Below are 27,823 nucleotides of genomic sequence, written 5' to 3' on the forward strand. Positions count from 1 at the left end.
CCTAAAATAGTAGATGTTATTATCTTTGGTGGTAAAATTGTGTACTTTTCTCTTCACTACACATATTTTGCAATTTTTCTCAATAGACATTGTGTAAAACTATACAAATTTAAAATTTTTAATAAAGCTCATTTAGTAATATGAAACACAAAAGCCCTTCAACAGGAACTGACTTAAATCAGTCAAAATGACATTGATGCCTTAACGTCTACTTGATTGAAATAACAATTATGAATTTTTGAAAATATAAGAAATTATTTTAATAGCATATTAAATACTTTATTTAAATTAAGAAATACAATAAAATAACATACACTTATTCCTCTGATTGAATAAAATAACTACTTACAAACAATCTACACACAGTTTTTCAAGTACCAAATTCCAAGTATTTAACTGATGTCTTGAAACATATTTTTCAAAATGTATAGGCTGCATTCCAAAATCTGGTATATTTTGGTTTTACATATTTGGTATATAAATCCAAATGTAATCTATTTATATTTACACATACTATATACTTTAAATAATCTAAGAAAAAATACGTCATTTAAAAAAATCAAAGCAATTTACTTCTCTGTAGAGAAAGTTACAACACACATACCATTCTGATACCTTTTCAATGGGCCATATGTAGGAAAACTACTCTTTGCCAAATACTATTTATACTGAAGTACAAATTCATATAAAAATATATTTTTAAAATATCCTCTATTTTAGAAAAAATTAAGTGTAGGCCAAGTTCGTTTAAAATTGCAAGAGATTTAAAAAATCAAACTGACCTAACTTTAAGTTTTTAGACCATTACTCAATCTCCTCTGATTTAGCTAATAACATCATTAACAAGGTGCTTTAAAGGTGGTGCAACGGTAAAGAATCTGCCTGCCAATGCAGGGGATGCAGGAGACATGGGTTCAATCCCTGGGTTGGGAAGACTCCTTGGAGGAAATGGCAACCCACTCCAATATTCTTGCCTGGAAAATCCTATAGACGGAGAAGCCTGGCAGGCTACAGTCCATGGGGTTGTTAAGACTCGAACATGACTGAGCACACACACTCACCCTGATCATTAACAAGGGATTTTATTCAGGAGCCTGACCTTAACCTTAAAAAATAAATTTGTTCACATTTCACATTTAAAAGCGGAATTTTAGCCTTTAACTTAAAAAGACGTATTTACAAATCCACATGTGCCAACGAATATTTTTCTTGCAATGCTTTTATTAGACAAAAGCCATTATTAAAAATTTTATTCGACTTCAGAAAATCCTGTTTAGGTCACTACTTTTAATGAGTCTAAAAGCTTCTGAATCTATTTTATTAATAGGAGTTAAATTTTTATATTTGTATAAGGAGATTATAATGTTAAAAACTTTTTATTTCATCTTGGTCATAAAAATAATGAAATACTATACTGCTAAAAAATTTTCTTTCTTGACATTGGGCTACTGGGTGTCTTTTCACCATTTGTATTTCTTGTTAAATAATCCACTTTTTTCTTTTAAGTGTTTTCCTTATAAACATGGGTATCTTTTTTCTTATTATTAAAAGCTCTATAAAAATACAGGAAAAAAAGTTATGATGACTGTCTGTATCTAGTAATACTTTTAAGCACAGATTTTTAACAGATGAAAATAAAACATAGTTTAACATTTTATCATGATAATCTGTTGCAATGAGTCAGTCAGATCTGAGGCTTGCCTCACTAGGAAAGCTAGCTTCAAACCAAATACTGATTTTCCTCCTGTAATTCACACTTGTCTATTGAAACAGTGACCCAACGTTCTTGTAAGATTTTAAATTTCCTCTTAAGAGTCCTTCGAATAGCTTTCAAGTCTGCAACCCGACTCTGATCTTCCCCAACAATGACGTGAGACACTCCCTCAGCTAAACAGGAAACTACTTGTGCTCCATGAAATCGAAGCTCCAAGGCTGTGATGGCTAACCTAGCTCCCTTGATTCTGGTGCTTAAGTCATTGATGACAGCGTACAAGTCCAAATAAACGGTGTGGTGTCTAAACATGCTAAGAGGCATGCTGGCCCAGGAATACCTGTGTTCCAAATCAGCAATCACAGGACTCATCTCCCCAGGAGTCTGCTCACCAGCGTTTTTAATTCCCGAAAACACTTCCTTCAGTCGGTGCAAATCTGTGTCGACAAAGTAACTATCCCCGAATTGGTCGTATTCCTGGGCAAAGTGTTGCTTTGTCGACGGGCACATGTGGATCATGAAGCGGGGTTGCCAGGGCACACAGCTTCTGGTCCTAAAACACTCCAGCAGCCACTCTGGCTTGACGACATCATGTTTATCTGAAGAGATGATATTCTTCACTCGAATGTTGTCAGACCCTGCGATCACACAGTACGTGTCTGGGCCTGGGTTCTGTACTACGTAACCACCCAATTCGGCGATTCTGTTTTCCAGGTCAGGCTTGGGATGGTTGCTGGTTCCACTCATGACACAAAACTCCACGTCTTCAAAGACAGTAGAAACCCTGTTTACGTTAGAAAGGTTGGGAGCTTTTAGGTGCTCAATAATTCCAATGACTTTCTTCATCTTTGGGGCAGCTTTCCGCTTTTTCTCTTGTGGTTCATCATCGCCACTCATGTAAAGGTGTTTGGATGCGAGCTTTCCACAGGCCTTCCCTCGAAGTTGCTCTAAGTCCTCCAGGGATGTACATTCGTACCATTCTTTGTCTTCTCTTATTTTCTCAATCCGTGGAAAACGCAACGTGCAGCCGGTTTTATACATGTCACTGGGGACGATCTCTGTGGCCTTAACCTGAACAATGACTGAATTGCAAGGCTCAATGTAGACCTCTGGCTTCTCTGTTCCACATAGAATGTTGCTTGGTGGGGCTTTCCTATGAAAAGCCTTCCAGTGTTTCGCCAACTTCAAACCCAGGTCATACAGTTCTTTCATAGTGTAACCCGAGCCAACGCGACAGAGAGTGTGAAACACTGAGGGTTTTTCACCAGAAGCGGGCTTCTCTGCCACAGCGCACAAAAAATGAGACATCATCCCGCCCCGGGCACCCTTTCCCCAGTAGCCCCCGACGATTAAGATGTCCAGCTCATCCATCAGTCCACTGACATACTCTGGTTTAATTTTTAACCATCCTTCACCTCTTTTATCTGGCTTGTAAATGGACAGCGGGTGTTTTACCATGATCCCCTCTTCTCTTTTATCTATCGCTTCATTCAAAGCATCAATTACTTCTTTCTTAGTATGAGCTTGTGTTTTCTGCACTATTTCTATTCTACCTGGTACAGGTGTGAAAACACTATTAAGAATTTCAAACCTCTTTCTCAGGGTCTCATGTCCTAGCTTTTTATCATTAACCATCAATACATCAAAAACACAGTAACAAGTCTGCAGCTCAGAATCTTCCACCATTCTTTTAATATCAAACTTATTCCCCTTTTGCATAAAAGTCTGTGTGTTAGGGTTGTAGGCCATCATCTCACCGTCGAGGATACAGTTCAGCACATCTGTTCTGAATGCATTATGAATGAATGGTGTGAGGGACCCTTCCTGTGGGGAAGCACCAAACTGGTCCTCATAGTTATACCCATTGCGAGAGAAGTACCGGTACACATCCCCATCCTTGTGCATCTGCATCCGCTCGCCGTCGAGCTTGGTTTCGATGTAGAAACTCTGGTGTTTCATGTCCTTCTCAATTCGCTCAATATCTGCTATAGCGGCCAGCATGGGTTTAAAGGCAGAGAATAGGGTGATGGAAATGTCACTGAGTCCCACTGAAGGATCGTGCAGTTGCCTACAGACCTTCTCCAGATCTGTGGTGACATTATGCAACTCAGCAGCATCACGGTGAAAAACAGAAAATACAGTGTGCTGACTAAAGCCAAGCTTGAGGTCCTTAACAATCATCCGTATCAGCCATTTTTGTTCAAGTGCTGAACTCTGAGTTATAAGCTGAAGAACACTTTTCTTCATTAGGTCTTTCCTTTTGGCAGAATTATTGCTGGCAATGGAGTCTAAAATGTCATTTACTTGCTGAATGCTTAGGCTTCCTTTCTGTAGACATCTGGGTTTCAATACAAAGTACGCAATCATTGCAAAGTCTCCAGCATCTCCACGGGTTCCGGTCGGTGTTCTGTAGTTCAAAAGCTTAAGGGCATCTTTTCCATCTCGAGGCAAGTTAAGCAATTCAACATAAAGCTTAGCCAGCATAATTTCTTTGATTCCATAGGCCATTCTCTCCCTTTCCAGCTGAGGAAGAATAAGTCTCATGGCTGGATAAAAAGAATCTGTGACATCTTTTTGGTTCTTATGAAGGGCATCATGAAATTTTCTCCAAGAATCTAAAAATGCTTTGAAGTGTCTGATTTTTTCTGCACGCCCTTTACTTTTCTGTATTCGTTCTAAAGTCGAACATAAATCTGCAAAAGGAACGTGAGATGCAACAGTCTGTGAGGTTTGTGAGGCAGCCATAGAAGTGATGGTGAATCTTCTGGTTTATCTGGTAAAGCAAAAGGAGAGTAACTTTAAAAGATAAAATTCAACTAAATATTTAATATAATGACCTCATAGAGAGTGTGTGGTTTATAATAAATGTTCAGTAACATTCATTACATGAAAATAGATCAAACAAATGATGTCTCTTTGCAACCTCTACAACTATTCTGTTTCAATCCCAGTTCATTTCTGGGCTCCTGAGGTCTTTTCTTGTATTTTTCTTCTTTTTCTTTCAGACCACCATCACACAGCATCAGAAACAAACTATTTTTCTTTCTTTACAAACAATTTTTCACATTTTATCTTATTTTTTTATTATAGTTGATTTATAATGCTGTGTACATTTCTGCTGTAGAGCAAAGTGATTCAATTATACATATATGTGCATGTGTGTGTATAATTTTTTCCTATTTTTTTTTATTATGGCTTATCACAGGATATTGAATATAGTTCCCTGCGCTATACAGGAGGACCTTGTTGTTTATCCATTATACATAGAAAAAAAACTTCTTAAAATCATGTTTTTACCAAATCACTGGTTCACTGAATTCAAATTTGACTGAACTGAACTTGTGCATAGATAATCCAGACTCCTTCCCCTCCAAATAAGCATTTTCTCCTTCCTGAAAAAGTCTATGACTGTTTACTATCACTTCTTCCCTGCTCTGACAAGTCACTCTGGCAGCCAAAGCCCAAATCAAAATACTCTCCCCATAGAATTCTCACTTTACCTATCTCTCAACTCTAGCATCACAGTTCATACAGTTTCACAAATCTGAATTCATCAGCACAGGTTTTTGGCTCATATTCTCATGCCAATAATCCTCAAAGCACCTGGTGACTACATATGGGCTCGACACTGCGCTACGGGCAAATACAGTACGCTTCTGCCTTAGGTGCACATTCTGTAATGAAAAGAGAATGTTCTGGGAATGATTATAAAGTGCTAATTGCTTTAATAAAAATATAATAAAAGTAAAATGCCATGAGACAGAGCTCCCCACTGAAGAATCTTCTAAAGTCACTGAGGGAAAAATGGGGACCTTGCTGGACTAGGGTCTAGATTATTTGCTAAAGTGGTTACCACAAGCATAAAATTACTTTGAAGCTTTAAATATTCATGCATGTTCTATTAAAATCTACAACAGAACTATTTTAATATGGTTTAAACTATGTTAACACTAAAATATACTAACTTTTGCCAAAAAAGATTTAAGTAAAATGTGTACTCTAAGAATCTGAAGAATGCCTTATCTTGTAGTTTCAGACACCTCTTGGCAAGTTCTCAAGTAGCCCAGAGAGCAGGGAGCCAGAGTTGCTTCCAGGAGTGGGGAGATCTCTTGCAGTACAGAGTCCAGGGGATTCCCCACCCTAGGAAACAAAAGGGAATCACACAATGTCAGCACAAGGCCACTTAACCTAGCAGTTAGCACAAGGAGTCAATCACCATACCATGTTTACTAAACCGTCAGTCTCTGAATGTTAGAAATCGGTATAATTTGTACCACATAAATTGGCACATAGGAGTTCATCAGTTTGTTGAATGAATTACTGAAACGTGGAGCTGAGTTCCTGGAAAAGCACACCAGGGAAAGTCAGGAGCTGATCACACACCCACACAAACACACAAGTGGTGGGGTGTTTGTTTAAAACATTCAGCAGTCATGACCACTTTGGGGAAGGTGAACAACATTCATCTGGGGGCCTATAGGGAAAAACAGCCTCCCTTCTCACTCAAATTCCTGGCAAAGGAAACCCAACTTCTACCCAGTCAGACCAGAAGACCACAATGCTGAGTGTTTTATCTTTGAATAAGGGAGCAGGCTTCCCCTTGCTGTCTCATTTGCATAACTGACTGCACCACCTGTTTAGATCTGTTCACTGTCTCATCTCTCAAGACCTGCTCCCTCAACCCAGCACATTAGGACACACAATGCCCTGTTTACAATTCATATACAATATGTATGTTGAGAAACACTTCTTTGAATGCTCAAGTCTGGTGTACAGTTTCTGATCTATCTGTAGATTCTACTATGAACTCAAAGTCAGTTACCCTGAGAAAGTCCAAGGCAAGGACTCAAATTATAGAAGCAGTGAGAACCACATAATGACGTAGATCTATACATGGGTCCTAAGGCTGTCATATAGATAACAAAGATTCCAAAATTAGAATAAAATGAATATACTTTGAAAATTTTTACTTATGAAAACTGTACAAGAAATCAAATATTAGTATTTCCACTGCTTTTTAACATGCTCTTATTTTTTGGAATCTGAGCATTTTAGCTGATATTTTTGATTTATGAAAAAGCAAAACAAAGAAGTTTGTGCTTAGGGCTCAGAAGTCCAATAAATCCGAGTTTAAGTGTGAAGTCTAACACTTATCAGCTGTGTGATATGACGCACTGTTTAATTTCTCTACTATTTAACTTCTCTAAGTTTCCTTAAGTGTGAAGTGAGGTTGATAACTATATATAAATTAGGATGACATCTGACAATTTACATAAGATGCTTAATGTAGTACATGATATTTAATAAGCCCCTGACCGATTTCAGTACTATAATGCTTGTTGGTTCAAAAAAAAAAAAACACCCACTGAAAACACAAATATTACAAAGTACCAAGCAAAGCTCTTAAGAGAATGAATACAGGAATTAGTATTAATAATGACTCATCGTCCATTCAACTGCTGCCTAGATCGCCGCTCTGAAGTGAAAACAAACTACCGAGGTTTTATTACGTGAATATGGGAAAGGAGTCAACGTTAGTTTATTGGGAGAGAAAGTGACTGTACAACCCTCGACAAGACAAAAGGGATTACACTTTCCACAGCACTTTGTGATATTCTGGAAGAACCTCAGGAGAAAGAAATGAGTCGCGAAAATAAAACCAGTGTAAGAAGAGAAGCATTCCCTCCAAGCCCATACTCGCTCGTATCCCTCAGGCCAGACTCCCGTGCAAAATCACTGAAGGACCCACACTACTCCCATCAACTGCGTCCGAGGGTCCCCAGTTGGCAGGGTGGGCGCCAGAATCTTGGCAATTCAAGCAGCCAACATGGTTCTTGAGAGTCAAAGGCACCACACTCCCAAGTCCCACGTCCCAAGGGTGGGGTCCCGAGCAAGCACCTTGAAGCAGAGACGGGGCTTCTAACTCAGCGCGTCGCCAAGGCATTGACGCCCCCTCACCTGGGGACGCCGGCGGATGAACCGAAGGACCAAGAAGAAACCTGAACTCTTAGAGACCACAATGTTTGCTGGACTGAGAAGACGAGACACGGCCCCCGCCTCCACGGCAACACTTGTCCAGCCTTCGCCTCACCCCTGGGCCCTCCCAGCATGCGAGGGCCCTCCCCCGCTTCCGCCGCCGCACGAGCCTCCTACCTGACCTGAAATCACAGGCGCCGCCACCAAACCGGAAGCAGGAGCGCGGCCGGCCGCTTCCGGCAGCTGCTCCCTGCGCAGGCGCAGTCGCTTACCTGCGGACGGAGCGGTCCCGATTTAATAGGGATGCCGTGCGCAAGCGCCGTCTGTACCTGCGGGGTCCAGAGGCTGTGATGTCAGGGAGACGATGTGCGCAAGCGCAGTAACCTTCCGGAGGGCTCTGGGAGGACCGCCCGCCTGGCTGCGCTGCGGAGGACCGGAGGCAGAGAGGGTTACAGTGTGGTTACAAACACACATCCAGTTGGCCTCAGCAGCAGATCCTATTTGCAGTCGGTTGACCCGCGAGAGTGGATTTCGTCGCGAAGTAAGACCGCAAAACACTTTGTCCACTGGCTCGTTATTGGCACTTTGAGTCTGTGCCTCTCCTTAGGCTGCTCTTGGCAGGTGACAACCTCTCGAGTTCTGCTTCCTATGTGTAAAGAGTGGTACCAACGCTCATTTCCGTGGTTGAGAAACCGCCCAGGGGGAAGAGGGCATCTTCCTTCCCCAAACGTCTGCTGTTTCATTTAGGTGGGAAAATATGCTTTGCAAAATTGTCTGAGCCTGTGCTTTCCTATGTGCTTTTCATGATGGTGTAACTGTGATGAGTTCTCGTCTAATTCATAAGAATAAAAAATGTATCATTCATAATATAAACAGTTGCATACTCGGAAATCAACTGTGGAGTTCTAGTTTATATTCAAGGATTCAAAATAAAATCGTGCCACAAATCTTTATTGAGCAGCCACTATGATATTGTAATTGTACTACATATGCAAAATTGAGAAATGAAAACAAACCGAATCCTTATGTTCTGGGAGCTGTAGATTTCTACCAGTATGTTCTTATGGTTTGTCCTCTTCCACCATGGAGAACTGAGAATTTATTCATAAAGTGTAGGAGGAAACAACTTTTAGAATTAGACACTTCATTTTAGCATAAAATACTATTGCTTTAAAATGAAATTTTGCTGCAACAAGCTTGAAGAATACATCTTGAAGCCGTTAAGTGCCCTTAGGAGTTGTCTAATGTACAAAAGCCTCATTTTACAAACACATATTTAATTCACAGTACTAATATGTAGTAAAGCTAGACTGAAGTCTAGCTCCTTCTAGCCCAACAGTTAATTTCTTTATATGTCTAATTCACCTATATTGACTGAATATTTCTCTAAAATCACTTGACTTGTAAAGTCAGATGGTACTGTTTTGTGGGTAATTCATCCACCTACTAGTCAACTCATCCATGTACTGGGGAGGAATAACCGACAGTGTTAAGTTAAAGGATCCCCTACATGCCCATCTTCTGCAAAGGCATTCGTGTACATTTTCGTACCTTGTTCAGCATCTATTGAGTTGCTATAATGTTGGGGTCTGTGCTCTGTACTAGTGATGTAACAAGGGACCCATGAATCACGAAACCAAACTCTCAAGTTGATTCAAATCCCACTTTCCAGTTTACCATGTTATTGTAGCCTAATGCTTGGTTCAAAGAGAATCAACAGTTTTTCATTAAGTATCTGCTAGAGTTGCTTTGATTATTAGTTTATGTTCGTAAGCGGTCGTCTGTCTTGGTGGGTGGTGCTTATCAGGTAATAACAGGAATTATTATCCAGAGCCTCTGTGAGCTGGAGCTCTCAATCTGGTAGCGATTTCACGTTTTAAGAAAACATTACGACATATCCTCTGTAGATATAAAACAGAGTCCAGAGAATAGGCGCTGACAGGAGACAGACACCTATAAACAAACAATTCCGTACAACTTGGTGCGCAGGGGGTTGACCGTGGAAGTCACGACGTTCCAGCTTGAGGCTCCCATTTGTGTGGTCACTTCCAAGGCCTTGTTAGGGGGCCCTAGAGATGTTGCCACGGTCTTGGGTTTTTGTAAAACGTTGCAAAAAGTAGTTTTGAATTTTTTATTTCATTTTATTTTTTTAAATAAAAGGGCCGTCTAAGTGGTACAGGTCTCGGAGCCTGATAAAACATGCATCCGCTCGTGACGGTGCACCCTGACGAAGGTAGGAGCGGGCTAGGCTGGAAGAAGACAAGAAGTTAAGTGCCCTTATGGAAGTGCCGGAACTCACTGCCATACGTCTAACAACCTTCTGGGGCAGACACTCTCTTCGGGAAGAAAAGCGTCCCGCAGCAGATGCTGAGTCGTCAGAGGCAGGGCGGGAGGTCTACCGGTGCTCGGAGGATGCCTGACACCCACGGCGGGGGTACCCAGTTCACCGCGATCGCACGCGGTATCCGGCCTCGCGGTATCTTGTCCTTCCCGGGCCTCCGTCGCCGGGGACTCCTCCCCCGCCCCTACCGGGCCGCCGTCTCTGCGCATGCTTAGGAGGGCGGGGGCCGCCTTCCCCGCTCCCAGGAGGAAGGGCCAGAGCAGGTGATGTGGGCGCCGGCGGGGGCATTTGCCGGCGACACCGAGCGTGAGCCGGAAGTGGGGGAGCCGAGTGCGGCGCCGCGGGAGCTCGGGGCCGGACCGTGGCGACGGCGGCGGCGGCCCCGCGGCGGGAGGCGGAGGAGGACGATGAGGAGCGACGGAAGCGGCGCCGGGGGACGCTGCTGCGCGGCGCCGGCTCCCGAGTGCGCGGCCTGCCCGCGGGTCTGAGTGAGTGCGGGGCCGCCGGCGGGGGGCCTCCGGGGAGCTGCTCGCCGCGGGGCCGTGCGGGGGCGCCTCCGCCGGCTGAGGGGGCCGGAGAAGCCCTGGCAGACACCGCTGTGGGCGCCCGGGGCGCGCCTGTGCTCCGCGGGCCGGGAGGGGGCCCGGGGCGCGCCCGAGAGCCGCGGTCGGCGGCGTCCGCAGGGACGCGCGCGCACCCCAGCACCCCCCGGCCCGGCCCTCCACCCTCGGGACGGGTGCGGCCGGAGCCCCGCTCCCAGGGCCCAGGGGGCTGGGGGCGGCCTGGACCGCTCACGTCAGGGACAGACCGTGAGAGCCGCGGCTGTCGGGGCAGGAACTTCGGGGCGCCGACGGAGCCGCCCCGGAGCACCCCCGCGGAGTTGAAAGTCAGTCTGCAGACGCCCGTGTCAGCAACGTGTATGCATATTGTTCTGCAAAATGTATCACGAGAGTTTACTGCCCAAGGCGTCACAACCGCCCGCCCCCCTAAACAAGTCTTATTATTCAACGGCCCTTTGAGTTACCTTTCCCCCGTAGGGCTCTTAAGTGTCAAGCTCGCTTTTCGTGGCATCTTATTCCTGGTATCATTCGGTGGGGTGGTTAATTCTTCGTGGGCAGGCTTAGATTGCTCGCATGTCTTTTTTTGCTAAAAGGTTAAGTTTTGTTCTAAGTAAGAAGTAAATAAGTCACGGTTGACCGTCTAGTGTTCTTGTCCTGATAACTGTCCTGATGAAGACCAAGACCGCTCAACCCAGTCATTGTTAATAGAGACTTACTGGGTGCCCAGCTTTGCTCAATCTCCTGAAAATCTTTAGGCGGATTTCCATAAGGTGATGTCACTGTCGTCAAGGAATCCGCAGCCCGTGTAAAGCAGGTGAGTTAGGCTACACTAGTGAGTGCCACCGCGTGCGTTTGTGCAAACTGCTGGATGTGGCGTGGTTGGCAGTAGGGAGCAGAGGTCCAGGGAAGGCTTTCTGAAGGAACTGCCCCCCGCGCTGAGTTTTGACAGGAAAAAAGAAGGCGTCGCCCCCATTACTTCCTGTGTGCAGCGACTCAGGTGTTCTCCGGCGAGTCCTGCCATTGTTTAAAATCCAAGTCGAGCAGACCTGCTAGTTGTACTTTGACCTAGTCTGCTCTCGTAGGTAAACAGAATGCTTTAAATTCTGTCTCCTACAAGGAGCTGTGTTGCTCAACGCACTGCATTACATTTGATCTCAGCCGAGTTCTGGTTAGGTGTTTGATCTCCTTTTAGCCTACGAGGAGACATACATTTAGAGAGGGTAAATGGGTTGGCAAAAGCCGCCTAGCTATTAACATACCGAGCTTGGAAACAGGCTCCTTCTCCTCGCACAGACACTGCCTGCCATTGATGGTTTTCTTTGGATGAGGAATTTCCTTTGGAATGAGGAAAGGAAGCCAGGTTGTGAATATCTGAACATAGGCATCTTGGCCTGCCTCCCATCTTCTGAGACACACCTCAGGCCTGGATGAGAGCATTTCCTCACCACGCTGTCCTGGCTTAACAGTTTGACTTCAGTAGTGGGTAGGGAAACCATCCACCCTCACGTCTTGCCATGATCTTTCCTCTCTTGTCTCTTTCCTCAGGGGAGTCTATTTCTGTTTCTCTGTTTTTTCCTTAATTTAGAACTCAGTTGTTATCCACAGATTCTAAAATCTTTCTGATTCTTGTTCAGTCTCCTCTACCAGGTTTGAGGTCCTTGTATACTCTTCTTAGAACAGACCTTTAAAAAAGGATTCTAGTTTTTTCTAATTAGGATTTTTCTTTCCCTGAAGTGATAGGCTGCAAAATAAATTACTACATTTTATGTTCCTGTTTCTTATAAGTCTTAACTCCTGCAGCAGTACATTGTACTGGAATTGCAAAGCTGTTGCATTTTTAGGGCATGAACTGTGCGTATTTATGAGTTAGCCTGGGAATCTTGCTTCTCCTGAACATTGATTTTATAAGAAAATGAATTCTAAGTTTGATCCGTTTGGTTAATAGTATTTAGAACACTATCCCTTCACAAGTTGGAAACTTCCTGAATTACATTATCATTTTTTATTCTAACATCACTGTTTGCATTTTTAGCCTTGTGGATCTTTTTTCTTTTTTTTTAATTTTCTTTCTTTGATATTTACTCTCAGAACAAGTTGCGATTGGCTTCCACAGTGAAAAGAATCTGTCGTTTTTGCTCCCTCAGAGTTGACTCTTATGTGCCAGGTCTCCTGTGTTTCCAGTGAAAGAGAAACCCCAAAATGCTCCTGAGTTGCTGTCTGGTGTAGTGTTCAGACGTCTGCTCAAGCTGATTGAAATCCCAGTTTAAAATGCTCTCTGAACTCTTCAGTTGCTATCCAGCATATCCATAGGCAGTTATTGTTCATTTGTCCCATAGGACTATTAATACTCGCTTTTTCATTATTGATGACATGTGGGTAACCATTAGGGAAATAGATAATTCATTCTGTGGTGTCTCCAGCACACTGATAGCGGCTATTTGTGTTTCCATTTCAGCTGTGCAGCTGGCATGGTTTCTTAACTCCCCAGTGCTTAGCAGAAAAGGAGATACACTAAGGCGGGAAGGCTGAATCTGCTTCTCTGTTACCTGAAACGTGACTGGAAGCTGTGAATTCCCCCAGAGGATACCATTCTCCCCTTGTGATGTAGGGGTCAGGAGTGACACATGAATTTGCTTCCCGCTTTTTAAGTGTTCCCTTGCACCTATGCGTGGTTTTGTCACTTGTTGGTATGGTATTTTTTTAATGTACGAACAGTTTTTTTTTTTTTAAACAGGATGTTCCTAAAATCATCAGTAGAGATGGATATAAAGGCCGTTAAAATAATAGTACATTTACGACTTTTTAAAATGATGTTTTGTTTAAAATTGTATTTATTATTGATTAATCTTCAATCAGTTTGTTTTTGAGGAATTCCTATTTAATTCATGTATAGGTAAAACATCTTTTAGTTTTCAAAGACCTTTTTCTCTTGGCAGAATCAGTAAATGAACATATACCGTGCAATTCGATGTAAACTTTTGCAGTTTAAAAATAATGAGGATAATTAGCATTTACTCTTTTTGTGAGTCAGTTCCAACCTTCATTAAAATTTTATCTGTGATTGAAAGAATAACATATTTGTCCAGTTTACTCTGCTGGGAAAGATTGAAAGCAAAAGGAGAAGAGGGCAGCAGAGATAGCATCACCAGCTCAATGAACATTAATTTGAACAAACTTCGGGAGATGGTGAAGGACAGAGAAGCCTGGCTTGCAGCAGTCCATGGGGTCGCAAAGAGTCGGACACGACTGAGCGACTGAACAAAAACAAATTATTGGGATAATCATAATTAAATGTATTCATTCCCATAGTTTGAGTTTTAGTTCTTAATGCAAGTTGTTAATCTTTATTTTAAATGTTTAGATAAAATATCACAGCATAAAGGATTGATACGAAGAGACCGCCAGCTTCACAGGGAAGGCAGTAGTGTTCTTTGGTGAAGAGGAGGTTGAGGGTCGTTGTTACTGTACACTTGGAATTAATCTGGAAGGTGCCGTTTGCATCACTGACATTGCTTCTTATTGGAGAGAATAACCTGAGTTCCCTGTGCAAAGCAAAGGGAAAAACCCGTCGAGTCCATGGAAGCTCATGATGGTCTTTGCATACCAGCTTTTCTTCTTCCCCTCCCATTAACTACAAACTCCTAAAACATAACGGTGTCGATTATTTTGTGAAGATTGTCTAGCCAAAGTTACTTTCTATAGCTTTGACTGTGCGTTGTTTAGACATATTACTTTGATAGTGGTGGTCTGGGAAAGAGACTGAACATGTTTGATGAGTTAAATATTTTACAAACCTCAGTCGAAATATAAAATCACCACGTCTCCACACATCTGTGATTTCTGGAGTCCTATATCTCTCAGTAACTTTTCAGGTACTCTTAAAAGTCCCATAACCAGGGCCTCCAAATTTCCACTGTACCAGTTAGTGAAAACAGTGTTATTTATAATTCAATATCTACTTTCCAATCCCAGCCTTTAATTTTTCTCTATCACCTGTAAAGTAGAATTTGTGAGACCTTAGGTATTATTCAGGTAACTGCTTCCTTTTACAAATGTAGAAACTCAGAAAGTGACATACAAGGACGCTCATTCAGAGTGGTTGCCCACATTTAAACGTGGATGTGACGAGTCACCGAGGTGTGCAACGCAGCAGTGACTGGGTCAGAGCCTCACTCAGGGCTCTAGATGACCCCGGCTGAGAGGTCATCCCCCGTTTGCCATCTGTCTTATGGCCGTAGTCCTTGGGACCCAAAGAAATTATGTATCTTTACTGAAGATATTTCTCTTCCAGGACCTATAAAGCTTTAGAAAGCTGTAAATATTATAACGCACAAAAGATTTAAATTTATGTAGTACTTCATTGTTAATTTAAAGGTATTAAGTCTTTGCAGAAAAAAGGCAATAAAATTATGTAGTTAGGCAGTGTAGAACAGTGGTGCTCAATTTATTTTTTGTTTCAGAGCACCTTCACATTTTAAAAAATTATTGAGGTCTCCAAAGAGTTTTCATATATGTAGACTATGTAGAAAGATATTTATTGTTTTAGAAATTAAGAGTGGGAGCTTATAAAATGCATAATTTTATCACTTAAAAATAACAGTAAAAAAATCCATCGTATTTCAGCATAATAACATTTTTATGCAAAATAGCCATCTTTGCCAAAAAATTAGCAAGGAATATAGCACTGTTTTACATTTTTATAAATATCTTTAATGTCTGTTTAATAGAAGACAGGCATATTATCATGTTTCTGCATTCACTGTCATATGGTAGGTTGTTTTCGGTGGAAGTTTATGAAGAAAGACACAGATTATGGTTGTAAAGGGGTTATTTTAATAGTTTTCAGATAATTGTGGATATACTCAACAGATGGCAGTTTCTTAAAGATCAGTTACATTGTGGAATCTGAAATCCATATCAAAGAACTTTTTGTCTCCATTATGGTAAAATCCATTGGTTTATCTTTCAATGAATTTTTTTTTTACCCGTGCTTGATTTTTGTGACACCAATAACCCTGGTCATTGAAAATGTTAGTTTACTGTGCTGGGCAGATTCTTCCAAATAGTCACACATTTAACATGTCAAAAATCACACTTGTTAGTGTCATTACCATCACAGTGCCATCAGAAAAGTCTCTTAAGTCGAGGAAGCTATTTGCACCTTCACTCATTCTTCAGAAAAAATGTCCGCCAAACACACAAGTCTGAACAACCACAGTTTATCAGTTGTCTTTTTAGGTAAAAGTGGTGTCACTTAAATAAAGCAGCTAGTTCATCCTACACGTCAGATGTGTTTTCAGTACAGTCCATAGGGTCGCAAAGCTTCGGATGGGACTGAGCGCAGCCACACTCAGCATTAGTGCCTCACGTGCCCCCCTTGCTTGGCTACTGGTTGTCACAGAATGTTGCAAAGTGGACTCACTGAGTGAGATGTGGTAAAGAGTGCAGGGGCGCCTACATTTTGTGGCCCCCGTCTTGAGTCTTGCTAAGGCACCGGCAGTTTCGCCCGTCTTTGGTTTTGTCCCACTAGTGCAAATGTCAAAGAGTGAAACGGCAAGGAGCGTTGTCGTCTGCTTACATTAGTCCTGTTGCTCTGAAACACCCTTTGAATGGACCTTGGGACACCAGGAATCTGCAGCCACACTTGGAGAGCCACGGGCAGAGAAAGGCCTCAGGCTTCAGCAGGACCTTGTACTTCGCCTGGTTCACCTGCTCTAGTTCACACTGCCCTTGCCAGGCATTTATTTAGATTTTGCTTGAATGCTTCCAGTTCCTGTGAGTAACTGTGCTAAATGAATAAAAATAAGTGACATAGACAGCTGCTTGATAGAAAGTAAGAGAAATTCTTAACCCTGGAGCTGTGCTTTGTCCTGTTATTTTTTAAAATTGCATGTTTATAAATTTTGAGTCATCTGTAGCATCTGGTTGAGATAGCAGATGGGTGCAGGTATTGGTGGCATTGCTTTTCATCTTTAAATCGGATGATAGCCTGCACTGGAATCTGACGAGCCCGGGAAAGCGACCGTGGGGCTGTTCTGTGGTCTAGGCTGGGCTTGAGGATGCCCTTGAGAACTCATATAAGATCACTGAGGGCGGGCACACACTTGCTGTTGATCTCTTTTAAGCCTCAGCTTATAGAACAGTTATTTATTTCCCCTTAGGAATGGGCCCTGAGTCCACGTGTGAGAGCAGGTGGCGGAGGCCAGGTGAGCGTGGCTGTCATTGCTCCCACAGCTGATTGGACCCTCGGCTCACCCTGTAGCCAGCATGGTGGTTCTGACAGCTCCAAGCTATCCGTTCTTTGTGTCTTTAGCCTTAAATTGCTTATTGTACTGATATTTAAAGATAGGAAGCATACGGAGCAGTCACGGTGAACCAAACTAGTTAATGTTGACCATAAAATTCTCACAGCAATCATCAGCAGATCCATACGTTTCATTCCTATGATCCAGGTGCTAATAGAGTATAAAAAGATACTACTAATTGTTTCAAAACTGTTCTTTTTAAAAAGAAAACAGTCACGATTAGACTTACTTTGACTATGCATAATAAAAAATTAATCATGTTTTTAATAGGCTATTTTTTGAGAAGTGTTCACTAATATCAGTGTGACACTGCTAACCACTTTATCTAAATAAAAAGCACAAAAATTACTTTTCTAAGATTGACATTTTTTACTTAGCTGTAAAACATGCTATAATGTGCTTATTTTTGATACTGTAACATAGATTTAGTCTGCATGTTATTTTATATTAAGCCCTAGAATCAGCTGGTTTTCAAAAAGAAAACATTCGTTCACATATCATGCTTTTTTTGTTCATAATTTACATAAACCATGGAAAACATTAGCTAAGGAGGATTTGTTTAGTTTGGGTTAAGTTTGCGTTGCTTCTGAAGCATCAAGTATTCAACAAACAGATAAATTGAGATTATGGATGAAGTAGACATGAAGAATTCATAATTCATAAACTGGTATGATGGAGGCATGAGAAAGAATGAAATCCCCGAGGGAAAGAAGGGTCAGTATACAGGTCCTTGGAAAATACCTGTGTTCAGGGGTGGGTCAGAGGGAGACACATGAGAATTTGATTCTGCTGGAAGCCAAGGAAGATTCAGGATTTAGTGCCACTAAACGGTACACTGTTGCAGTGTGGACGAGAAAAATCCATTGGATTCATTAGCAAGCGGGGTTTGCTTTTTATGAGAGATCCTCATGATAACTCACACTTTTCAATGAATTCTTTTAGTGGTTAAGCAGGTTTTGGAATGGTTAGAGACACAGATAGATGGACCCGAGAGTCAGTTAGTGTGTGGTAACTTGGCAGAGGCATGATTGAGAAATGGGAATAAGTTAGATATTTATTTAAGATGTGGGACTTCCCTTGTAGCTCACTCGATAAAGAATCTGCCTGCCATGCAGGAGACCCGGGTTTGATCCCTGGATCTGGAAGATGCCCTGGAGAAGGAAATGGCAACCCACTCCAGTATTCTTGCCTGGAGAATTCCATGGACAGGGGAGCCTGGTGGGCTACAGGCCATGGGGTCGCAAGAGTTGGACACGACTTAGCGACTCAACCACCACCACCACCAGGCATAATGTTAAAAACATGGTAATAATGTAAAAGAAGCGTGGAGGATGAGGGATACTGGGGACCAAGCTTCTGTGCTCAACAGGTCTAACGTCCTTTCCCTCTAAACAACTTTTCTAATCAGTGTAAACTTTGGTTTCACTTGAGGTATGTTAAACTCACCGTTTATCTTGATTGCTTATGGTTCTAAGATGTTATTAGCAAATGCATTGCAGCATGCGAAAGAGCCTGGCAAAAAATCCATCTCTTCTGGCAACACCCTTCATAAATGCTGCCTCCTAAGATGTACTTTCTAAGGGGTAACTAATTGCCCTGCTTATTCTGCATGAGCAGCAGCAGTGGTCTTGGGTTCAGCTGGACACTCAAAAGACGCAGTAGACCATACCCGACCCCAGCTTCCCACTGCCTTGTTGAAAGATGCCGATCGAAGACCCGGCTTGGCAGCGTCGCGTGTGCCATTCCAAGCGACGGCTCAGGCTGGTGAGGAGAGGACGCGGGGCTGGGAGCAGGCGGTGCTGTGACCGAACTGCTTCATGCCCCACGGGAAGTGGGGTCTTTTGTTGTGGGACACAGGCATAGTGCCCAGGACTCAGCTGAGAACGCGCCAGGTGCACACCTTACCCCGAGCAGCCCAGACTCAGCTCTGCGGTGGCGTCAGGCCCACCACGCAGAGAGTTCCTCAGAAACATTTCTGGTCGCCTACCTGTAGGAGGTTCCCAGGGAAACAGTGCTGAGGGTTAACCAGAGCTCGTTATTTTTCCAGGGAGGAGAAGAGGTTTTGTTAACCCTTTATTCACACTAATTTTTTTGGCAAAACAAATGGGAAACTTACTGCTAGCTCTGGGGTCTGTTGACTGTTTTCAAGGAAGTGTTCATTTTTTACTGACCATCATAGCATCTGGGTTTATGCAAAGTTATTTTTACATCTCAACAGATGGCTCGAGTTATGGCTTGAATAATTGTACTTCGTTGATAGTTTCATCAAATTTGTTAAATAAGAAGCCCTTCCTGGATTGCTTGCTAGATCCAGTTCTTTTAAGAGCATGGAGGCATGGTACAGAATGGGGAGCGGAAGTCACTGGCAAATCGGGTTAGGAAACATGAGGCAGTCTGTGAGCAGAGGTCTCTTTCTAAACCACCCGTATGCTGCAGTGTATTAAAGAGAAGACACACACACTCTTTAGAACATTTTTTATTAACCAATCCTTAAAATTGACTTCCATTTGCTATTCCTCAAAGTGAATTGACTTTTATTGACTTGCACAGTGTAACAATCCATTGCAAGATTGCATTTGTGTATCACAAAGTCATTTAATGTAGGTGACTTTTCAGGAAAACTTTGTGGAAAACTGCAAGGTTAATCCTATTATTCCTAAGCAATAATGGACTCAAATATGCCACTTTCCTGATGTCCACTCTTAAATATACATGTCCAGTGTTCAGAATGCAGTTACGTGAGCATTTTAAAAATTCTCATTCTACCGAAAAGAAAATTCAAACTGAAAATAAGTGATACACCCAAGATTACTTAACAAATACATGGCAGAGCAGACTTTAAGGGGATGAATTTACTGTTTTTTCCTGATATGTCACAGAACAAATGATACTTGAGTTACGCATCTCTCGGATACTTCTGTCATAAATGATTGGCTTGACTATGAAAAAAAAGTACCGTTTTTCACTAAAGAAATATCTTAAATGATGTATTTTTCCCAAATGGTACAGTGCTCTAGCATATTTGTATGTTATATCCTAGACCTCGTTAATCCTAATCATTATACAAACATTGTTTTGTTTTGATGTATCAGATAAATGCCAGTCTATTTCCAAATTTTCCTATACAACTCCTAGGTGCAAGTCAAAGTCATTCTCTTACACTTAGAGAAATAAGGATTAAATTAAGTAAGCGTTAGCATTAGATGAAAAAGGAAGGCGGTCAGATGAGGCTCTGAGACCCGCCCCTACAGTGACGGTTATAGAGCAGCCCCCGGGTGCTGTTGGTGCACGGCCGTCCTGGGCCGGGAGCCGCATCGGTTGGCGACCTGGAGCCCAGGGCTGGAGTTCAGGACTCCGTGCCCTTGGCTTGTTCAGCTGCCGGAGTGTAGCTTCTTGCAGCCTGGTTCTACCCAGCTCTTATCCCTCATGCTCAGGTGCTGCTGCCATGTCTTTTAAGCTTGGATTTTTGTCTTCACCTCCCATACTTGCTTTTCTCTGGCTTATCGTCAAGCTTATTGTAATAAAACTTGCCACAACTGGGTGGCAGTATTGATTTCAGAGCAACTTCAGAAAAATGCTAGGCTGTTGGTTTGTATTCAAAGAGAGTCATTTGAAAAAAACCTCAAATTTGAAAACCCATGTTTAGTGAAATAGTTAGCTATTTTTAGTGAGATAATGATGAAAAATTAAATCTATTAAATCATCTAACTCATCTGTATAGCCAGCATAATTTAACTTGATCTTCAGTGTTTAATTTGATGAACTAAAATGCTAAAAGTTTATGGCATACAGTAAAATTTTAAAAATAAGTCATTAAGAATTATTCATTAAATTTAAGACTAACTTTATGGATAGTTTTGTTAGTGAGTAAAAGAATTTTTTTTTAATGGTAAAAAGTAGATGACTACAAAAAATTGTAGCATCTCACCTCTTTTGCCTTTTTAAGACAGTATGTGTAAATGTTATTTGATTATAAAAGCATTGACTTTTGAAAGCTTTTCTTCTGTATTTTCTTTACCTCAGTTATATTTTTCAGCAAAGTTTTAAAAGATTTTTCTCCAGTGAGTAATTTTCTTCACTTACCTCTGGTTCTCAGATAGAATTCCTGTGCCTTTGTTTCACACCGGTCCCCTGAGTGTTTACAGCCTTATCAGTATACCGCAGCAGTCTTTGTTGCCTCATGGGTGTGAAATTGCAGTAAGGGCTATATAAAAGATTGAGCATGTTGCACAATGCTCGCAGTCTAAAGTTTCTTTTAAATCAGTTGTGAAACACAAATTACTAGACTGTTTCTTAAAAATAATACAGTATTAGAAAGGGCTTCCCAGATGGCGCTAGTGGTAAAGAATCTGCCTGCTGATGTAGGAGATGCAAGGGACGAGGGTTCTATCCTTGGGTTGAGAAGATCCCCTTGAGAAGGACATGGCAACACGTTCCAGGATTCCTACCTGGAAAATTTCATAGACAGAAGAGCCTGGTGGGCTACGGTCCATGGGGCCTCAAAGAGTCAGACATGATTGAGCGATTGAGCACAGTTTTAAATTTTTAAATTTAGCTATGCAAGAACCTCCAAATTGGGGGAGGGGGGAGGATACTTTATTTTTTTATTCTAGTTTAATTATAAATTTTTTCTATAATGTGGAAAATTGACAGTAAAGTATATTGGATTGATCTTGACAGGTTAGACTCTGTTAACTCCCTTTTTAATAAAATTTGCCCTCAACCTACTTAGCTCAATAAAGGTGTAGGATACAAAATCAATATACAAAAATATGTTGTGTTTCTATATGCTAATAATGACCTATCAGAGAAATTCAGACAATCTCATGTACGGTTTCATTGAGAAGAATGCAGAACACTCTTTGACATAAATTGCAGCAATGTTTTTTGCATCTGTCTTCTCTAGTCATGGAACCAAAAGCAAAAAATAAACAAATGGGACCTAATTAAACTTAAAAGCTTTTGCCCAGTGAAGGAAACCATAGACAAAATGAAAAGACAACCTACGGACTGGGAAATAATATTTGCAAATCATGAGACCAACAAGGGCTTATTTTCCAAAATAGACAAACAGCTTATACAGCTCAATATCAAAAACACAGCAAAACACCACCACCCAGTCAAAAAATGTGCAGACCTAATAGACGTCGCTCCAGAGAAGACGTGCACGTGGCCAGTGGCGCGTGAAGAGGTGCCCATCGCCACCCGTTAGAGAAGCGCAGGTCGGAGCTGCCATGAGGCGCCGCCGCTGCAGACGTCCTGCTTGTGAGGAAGGGCTGCTGCGCCTGCTCCTGCACATGCTGAGGGCCTTTAACTGGACTTGCTGGGGTGACCAGCGTGCAGCATGCACAGCAGACCTGAAGCTGATGCGATGTGACGTGCCAGCCTCACCTCCGTTCAGAAAACTGCCCTCGCCCTCCTCAGCTGACCAGTGGGTGCACCGGGGGCCTTGCCGGCGTGCTTCTTGGCCTCGCTGTGCTTCTTGGCCTCGCTGTGCTTCTTGGCCTCCGGGCTCTTCTGCCTGCAAAGCTGGGATGTGGCCAATCCACTTAGGCTCCCGAGCCTCTGTTCCCTCCTGGAAAAAATGGGGAACATAGCATCAGTTTATTTTTCTATTAAATCAAGGAAGATACATGAATGAAAGTATTTTTAATGCTTTTTTTTTTTAAACCTGTTTTTTTTTTCTTTTTAGAAAATGAATATAATTTGATGCATATTTGGCTTTCATCAATACAGCAGTAGAGGGTGCAAACAGCTTGAGAACTGAAGGGACCAAGAGAATTAGAACAATTGGTTTTGTGGATGGACTGATGTAGGTTTCCAGGGATTCTCCTAATGATGGGATTTGTTACATCGTGGATCTAACTTTTAAGCTAATAGATACATGTAGCCTCACTGACTCTTTTTCTCTCTTTCTCTCTCTAGGGCACTTGCAGAGAGCCACGATGGAAAAGTCCTGGGTGCTGTGGAACTTTGTTGAAAGATGGCTGGTAGCTTTGGCTTCCTGGTCTTGGGCTCTCTGCCGCATTTCTCTTTTATCTTTAATAGTGACCTTTCATCTGTATGGAGGCATTGTCTTACTTCTGTTAATATTCATATCAATAGCAGGTATTCTGTATAAATTCCAGGATGTATTGCTTTACTTCCCAGAACAGCCGTCGTCTTCACGCCTTTATGTTCCCATGCCCACTGGTATTCCACATGAAAACATTTTCATCAGAACCAAAGATGGAGTGCGTCTGAATCTTATTTTGATAAGATACACTGGAGACAGCTCACCCTATTCCCCAACTATAATTTATTTTCACGGGAATGCAGGCAACATAGGCCACAGGCTGCCAAACGCCTTGCTTATGTTGGTTAACCTCAAAGTTAATCTCCTGCTGGTCGACTACCGAGGCTATGGAAAGAGTGAAGGAGAAGCAAGCGAGGAAGGCCTCTACCTTGACTCTGAGGCTGTGCTGGACTATGTCATGAGCAGGCCCGACCTTGACAAGACGAAAGTCTTCCTGTTCGGCCGTTCCTTGGGAGGCGCGGTAGCGATTCACTTGGCTTCTGAGAATTCACACAGGATTTCAGCCATCATGGTTGAGAACACGTTTTTAAGCATACCGCACATGGCCAGCACTTTATTCTCATTCTTTCCGATGCGCTACCTTCCTTTATGGTGCTACAAAAATAAGTTCTTGTCCTACAGAAAAATCTCTCAGTGCAGAATGCCTTCTCTCTTCATCTCCGGACTCTCTGACCAGTTAATCCCACCGGTAATGATGAAGCAGCTCTATGAGCTCTCCCCATCTCGGACTAAGAGATTAGCCATTTTTCCCGATGGAACTCATAACGATACATGGCAGTGCCAGGGTTACTTCACGGCCCTCGAACAGTTCATCAAAGAAGTAATAAAGAGTCCTTCTCCTGAAGAGATGGCCAAAACTTCATCTAATGTAACAATTATATGATGCTTTTCTTTTTCATTAAAGCACTGTATTTTAATTTGTGCAGAATGATAAAAAATACTCCTTTCTGGAAGTGTGTTATATCTGTACTTGTCTGAAGAGTGACATTAAACTTTGAAAGGACTTCAGTGCTCCTTTAAAATGATCCAAATAGTTTTTTACATTTGAAAAACTATAATTATTGGGATTATTTCATACATTTTCATCGGACTTTTCAGTGTGGTTGCTTATCCATATCTTTAGTTTAATATGCTATTACAGCATATTCAAAAGTTTCTTGTTGCTCAAGATGTACGTGTAATCCGTGTGACACTTAGATTAATGCCTAAGTGTGGAAGGAGACATGTAAATGAGAAGCCTTTGGGTGTTATTCCTTTCGTAAATATTGGGACAATCATGGTAAGCAACCTCAGTTCTGTGATTGCATTTTTCACCTTAAAAATGGAAATGGAAAAAAAAAAAAAAAAGGAAACGCATGGTGGTATTTTATTCCTTGACTTACGCAATGCACTGTTTTTAATGTAAATAGTACTGATCATATACCAGTGTATATGGTAACCTGGGTTATATCTATTTTTATGTAAACTCTATTTTGTTTTTAGCCAGAAATGAAATTGAGACCTATGTGCAGGTCGCCGTTGACTTTTGCTCTGCTGAATCCTGCGATCCAGCCTTTTCTTCAAAATAAATGGGACCCCCTTTTCCAGTGTATATGTACCATGTTTTGTTAGGTACAGTCTGGATCATGGCATGTAAAAACAGAAATTGAGACTTTTACTGCAGCTTTGATGTGCATATTTGAACTTTTTAACATTTGTATCAATAATTTTGGTGGCAAAAAGAATTTTAGCTTCTGTCATTTTGTAAGTCTACAGCTGAACCACTAATAGCAGTCGTAATGAAGATCGGAACCTATTTAAGAATCAATTAGGAAGTCTTACTACATTAGTGTACATACTGTTTTACAAAAATTCCTACATTTGCTTTTTTAAATCCAAATATCTAGGTGGATCTATCCCACTGAAGCCAAGGTAACATTTATTGGACTTTCTGAAAATAGAAGTGACAAAAACAAAAGAAATTACATTCTTCAGCTTAGTGTTTCAGTTATAAATAGAGGGGCTGCATCGAAGGACAGCTTTAGGAAGTCTTTATTCATTTTCTACATGTGAGAATGTGTGAGTGAAAGAACTCTAGAGCTTTTTATCACAGAACCTATTACCACATTTCACCATTAAATGGCTGTAAGTGAGAAGTAGTATTTAGACATGCAGAAGAGTTAGAAAAATCTTGCTTAAAAAAAGAGCTCCTTAAACTTACAAGATTTACCTGAAAAATCATAAGCAGTCCTCAAAAATTAGAGGTAATTGAGATGTGTGCATTATTATGTCAGCTCTAACGTACGCTGTTTTGAATATTTTAGCTGTATTTATTGGCTTTGTGCAAGCAGCTCCGGCAGAGAAAGAATGGGTCAGTAATCTTGACCCCAGTCAGAAACTTTCTGTGAAGACAGGGCTAGAGACACTTTCGCCACATCACATTCTTGTCCCTCACTTTCTGTCAGTGTTTAAGGAAAATATAAAATACAGCAAGTGTGATTTCTCAAGGACAAATCTTTTCTATAAATTGTAAAAACATCATGGATTTTTAAAAAAATAATTGGAAATGCATATCATGGAAGGTGTATTTTGTATGTATAAATTCACGACAATTAAAGGCTGCTTTCATCCTGTCAATCATTGCTGTGTAGAATGACTATCCCAGATAGTAATACATTCAAAAGAAAGAAGACCTGAAAAATAATGTATCTAGACATGAGCTTACCCAGACTTGGGTCATTTTTTAGCGTTTACAAAGTCCATTATGTTTTCTTGTGATCATTTAGTACACTGTGGAGCAATTTATCAACTTTAGTTATAAACATTATACTGATGAAGCATAAAAAGCCTTTTCTTCATCAGTGTTTTGTTTAATGCTGCTGTTTTTCTTAGTACTTGGGGTTTATTTGTGTGTGTGTGTGTGTGTGTGTTTTAAGCGGCCTCCCCACCTCCTATTTTTGCACCAGGGCTTCAGAAGCTGTGTGCATCCCATTCTTGTCTTCATTCTTCTCTTTGGGTTGAGGAGCATTTCTTTCTGCAGCGCAGGGGAGAGGTGGTGTCTAGGGCTGTAGTATTTAAATCTTTCTTTCCTGGCGTCGTTCTGTATTTGAGGCTATTTCCTTACATGGGAAACAGGTAGAAGACAAGCTCCTATTATCAGGGGTTCATGAAGCCAATGGCATCATTTTTTTTTTTTTTTTTTGAAACATCTAATTTTGTGGCCAAAGCAACTGGTCAAGAAAACATGAATTCATGAGTCACACCTTCATTTTGGACTCATCTCTTAGTGGGTATAGGCTTGTGTCCATCTTGTTTATTAATTTGTCTCATTTATGCAAGAGCAGCTGTAGGCGTTTCTGGAGGAGGTTTTAACTATAATTTGGAAATCCTAGAGTGATTTTTTAAAATAGAAGAAAATTCATTGAGATCAAAATCCATCATTCTAAAAGGGATTATTGGAAGTAAAATGGCAAAGAGTATCCTAAAGAAAGACCCTGCAAAATACAGGAAGAAACCTTTCCTAACAGATAAAAGAATACTGACAAGATAGAGACAACTGGGCAGGTGAATGAGACGTGGTCCCTGAGGGAGGATCTGGGATGTAATTAGCTGCTGAGGTTGGTGACAAGGAAGCGGAACGCGGAGCGTGGGAGCCAAGGCGTTTCTAACAGAGAAGGCGGCTGGAGCACCTGCTAGTTGTATCTACCCTACGTTTTTGCAAATACTTTGACTGTAAAACTGGTATTTTCATTAAAATGGTATTCTGAATTTTGTTATGGGGCAGCTTAAACTTATTTTTTTCATGACTGTAGACAGTTGGTAATAACGCCTGTTCTACCTTTGTGTCACCAGATTAATGATACTGTTAATACTTAACTGAGGATTCATGCCACCTGAAGTTTTCATACTCATCTTATGAGTAGTTTATGACATTTGGTTTGAGATGGGTCTGGGCTTGTTTGGTGGACTTAATGAAGGCCATATTCAATTTTATATAAACTATCATGCAAGCCCAGCCAAAGTGTAGTTTTTGATTGAGTCCCTTCCTTGAGTTTAGGAGTAAATACGGTAAGTCTTAAAAAGGGATGTCACGGACATCCCTTTTTAAATGAGGTCGTGAGTGAGAGATGCGGGAACCTCCACTGACCTTTCCCTCTCTGTTTTTCTTAATATGTTTGACTGCAGTTACGGAGAAAGAAACGTGAAAAGAGTACTTTTGGATTGTCCGCTTAAATTTACGTATTTTCATATCACTCAGGTAAAGTTGTGAATGACAGAGCACAGACATCTATTTTTTAAATCAGAGTAGAAACTAAAAAGTACTTCTGTTGACTTAATTGCCGTATGTGCACATCATCTTAGCTAATCAGAAATAGTGTGTTCATTTGTGTGGCAAAATAAATGCGTTCATTCTAATAGTAGGAACACATTTTTGCCAGATGGCGCAAATATACCTCCATTTATATTTTGTTTCTCGAAAATGTAGTTTAACAATAGGACTGTGTATAAGAGACACTTAAAAGTGTCATATATACATATGTAACAGGGATGAGTGTATGTTGAACAATTTCTGTCCGTACACCATATGCTGAAAATTCAAGTTGTTTTCAACCCATTCAGATACATTCGGGATAATATAAGTTAATCCAGTTTCATAATGTAAATCATATTTTGTTATTTGCCATAGTTTATTTGAAGCCGTAATAAAATTTTATAACTCAGATTTGAATGTTATAGTGCATTATGTGGTAATCATGGCAAGCAAACATTTACATTTGTTTTTTTACAATAAATTTCTTTTAAAATATACTTTCTATTTTTCTGTACTGACATATGCAATAAATTGATACATTAAAAGTTTGATTAGTGTCTTAA

The 27,823-nt window shown here is 41.3% G+C and overlaps 2 protein-coding genes across 27 annotated transcripts; one reads left to right on the plus strand and one right to left on the minus strand.

Annotated features, from left to right (window-relative positions):
- Positions 1–257: 257 nt before the first annotated feature.
- LIG4 (DNA ligase 4) lies at positions 258–10,170 on the minus strand. Of its 22 annotated transcripts, none has more exons than XM_042254601.2 (3): positions 8,017–10,170; positions 5,677–5,851; positions 258–4,484 (listed from the first exon to the last, which is right to left on the minus strand). In XM_042254601.2, the coding sequence occupies exon 3, from the start codon at positions 4,454–4,456 to the stop codon at positions 1,721–1,723; it is 2,736 nt and encodes a 911-aa protein (XP_042110535.1). In that variant the 5' UTR covers positions 4,457–4,484; positions 5,677–5,851; positions 8,017–10,170; the 3' UTR covers positions 258–1,720. The 22 variants fall into 22 exon arrangements, with proteins under 22 accessions (XP_042110535.1, XP_060250001.1, XP_060249998.1 ...); XM_060394018.1 differs by having other exon boundaries at positions 5,752–5,851; positions 7,960–10,170; XM_060394015.1 differs by having other exon boundaries at positions 5,710–5,851; positions 7,960–10,170.
- Positions 8,066–27,823, plus strand: ABHD13 (abhydrolase domain containing 13). 5 transcript variants are annotated; one of them, XM_042255049.2, is made up of 3 exons: positions 10,250–10,516; positions 22,586–22,705; positions 22,819–27,823. In XM_042255049.2, exon 3 carries the CDS (start codon positions 22,839–22,841, stop codon positions 23,850–23,852), a length of 1,014 nt encoding a protein of 337 aa, XP_042110983.1. In that variant the 5' UTR covers positions 10,250–10,516; positions 22,586–22,705; positions 22,819–22,838; the 3' UTR covers positions 23,853–27,823. The 5 variants fall into 5 exon arrangements, with proteins under 5 accessions (XP_042110982.1, XP_027829580.1, XP_042110984.1 ...); XM_042255048.2 differs by lacking the exons at positions 10,250–10,516; positions 22,586–22,705 and adding an exon at positions 8,066–8,434; XM_027973779.3 differs by lacking the exons at positions 10,250–10,516; positions 22,586–22,705 and adding an exon at positions 8,066–8,228.

The sequence above is a fragment of the Ovis aries genome, chromosome 10, assembly GCF_016772045.2.
Source record: "Ovis aries strain OAR_USU_Benz2616 breed Rambouillet chromosome 10, ARS-UI_Ramb_v3.0, whole genome shotgun sequence".
NCBI lineage: Eukaryota > Metazoa > Chordata > Mammalia > Artiodactyla > Bovidae > Ovis > Ovis aries.

Coding starts and splice junctions, on each gene's coding strand:
- LIG4 (XM_042254601.2), bottom strand. CDS start 4,456: ATGGCTGCCTCACAAACCTCACAGACTGTTGCATCTCACGTTCCTTTT.
- ABHD13 (XM_042255048.2), top strand. CDS start 22,839: ATGGAAAAGTCCTGGGTGCTGTGGAACTTTGTTGAAAGATGGCTGGTA.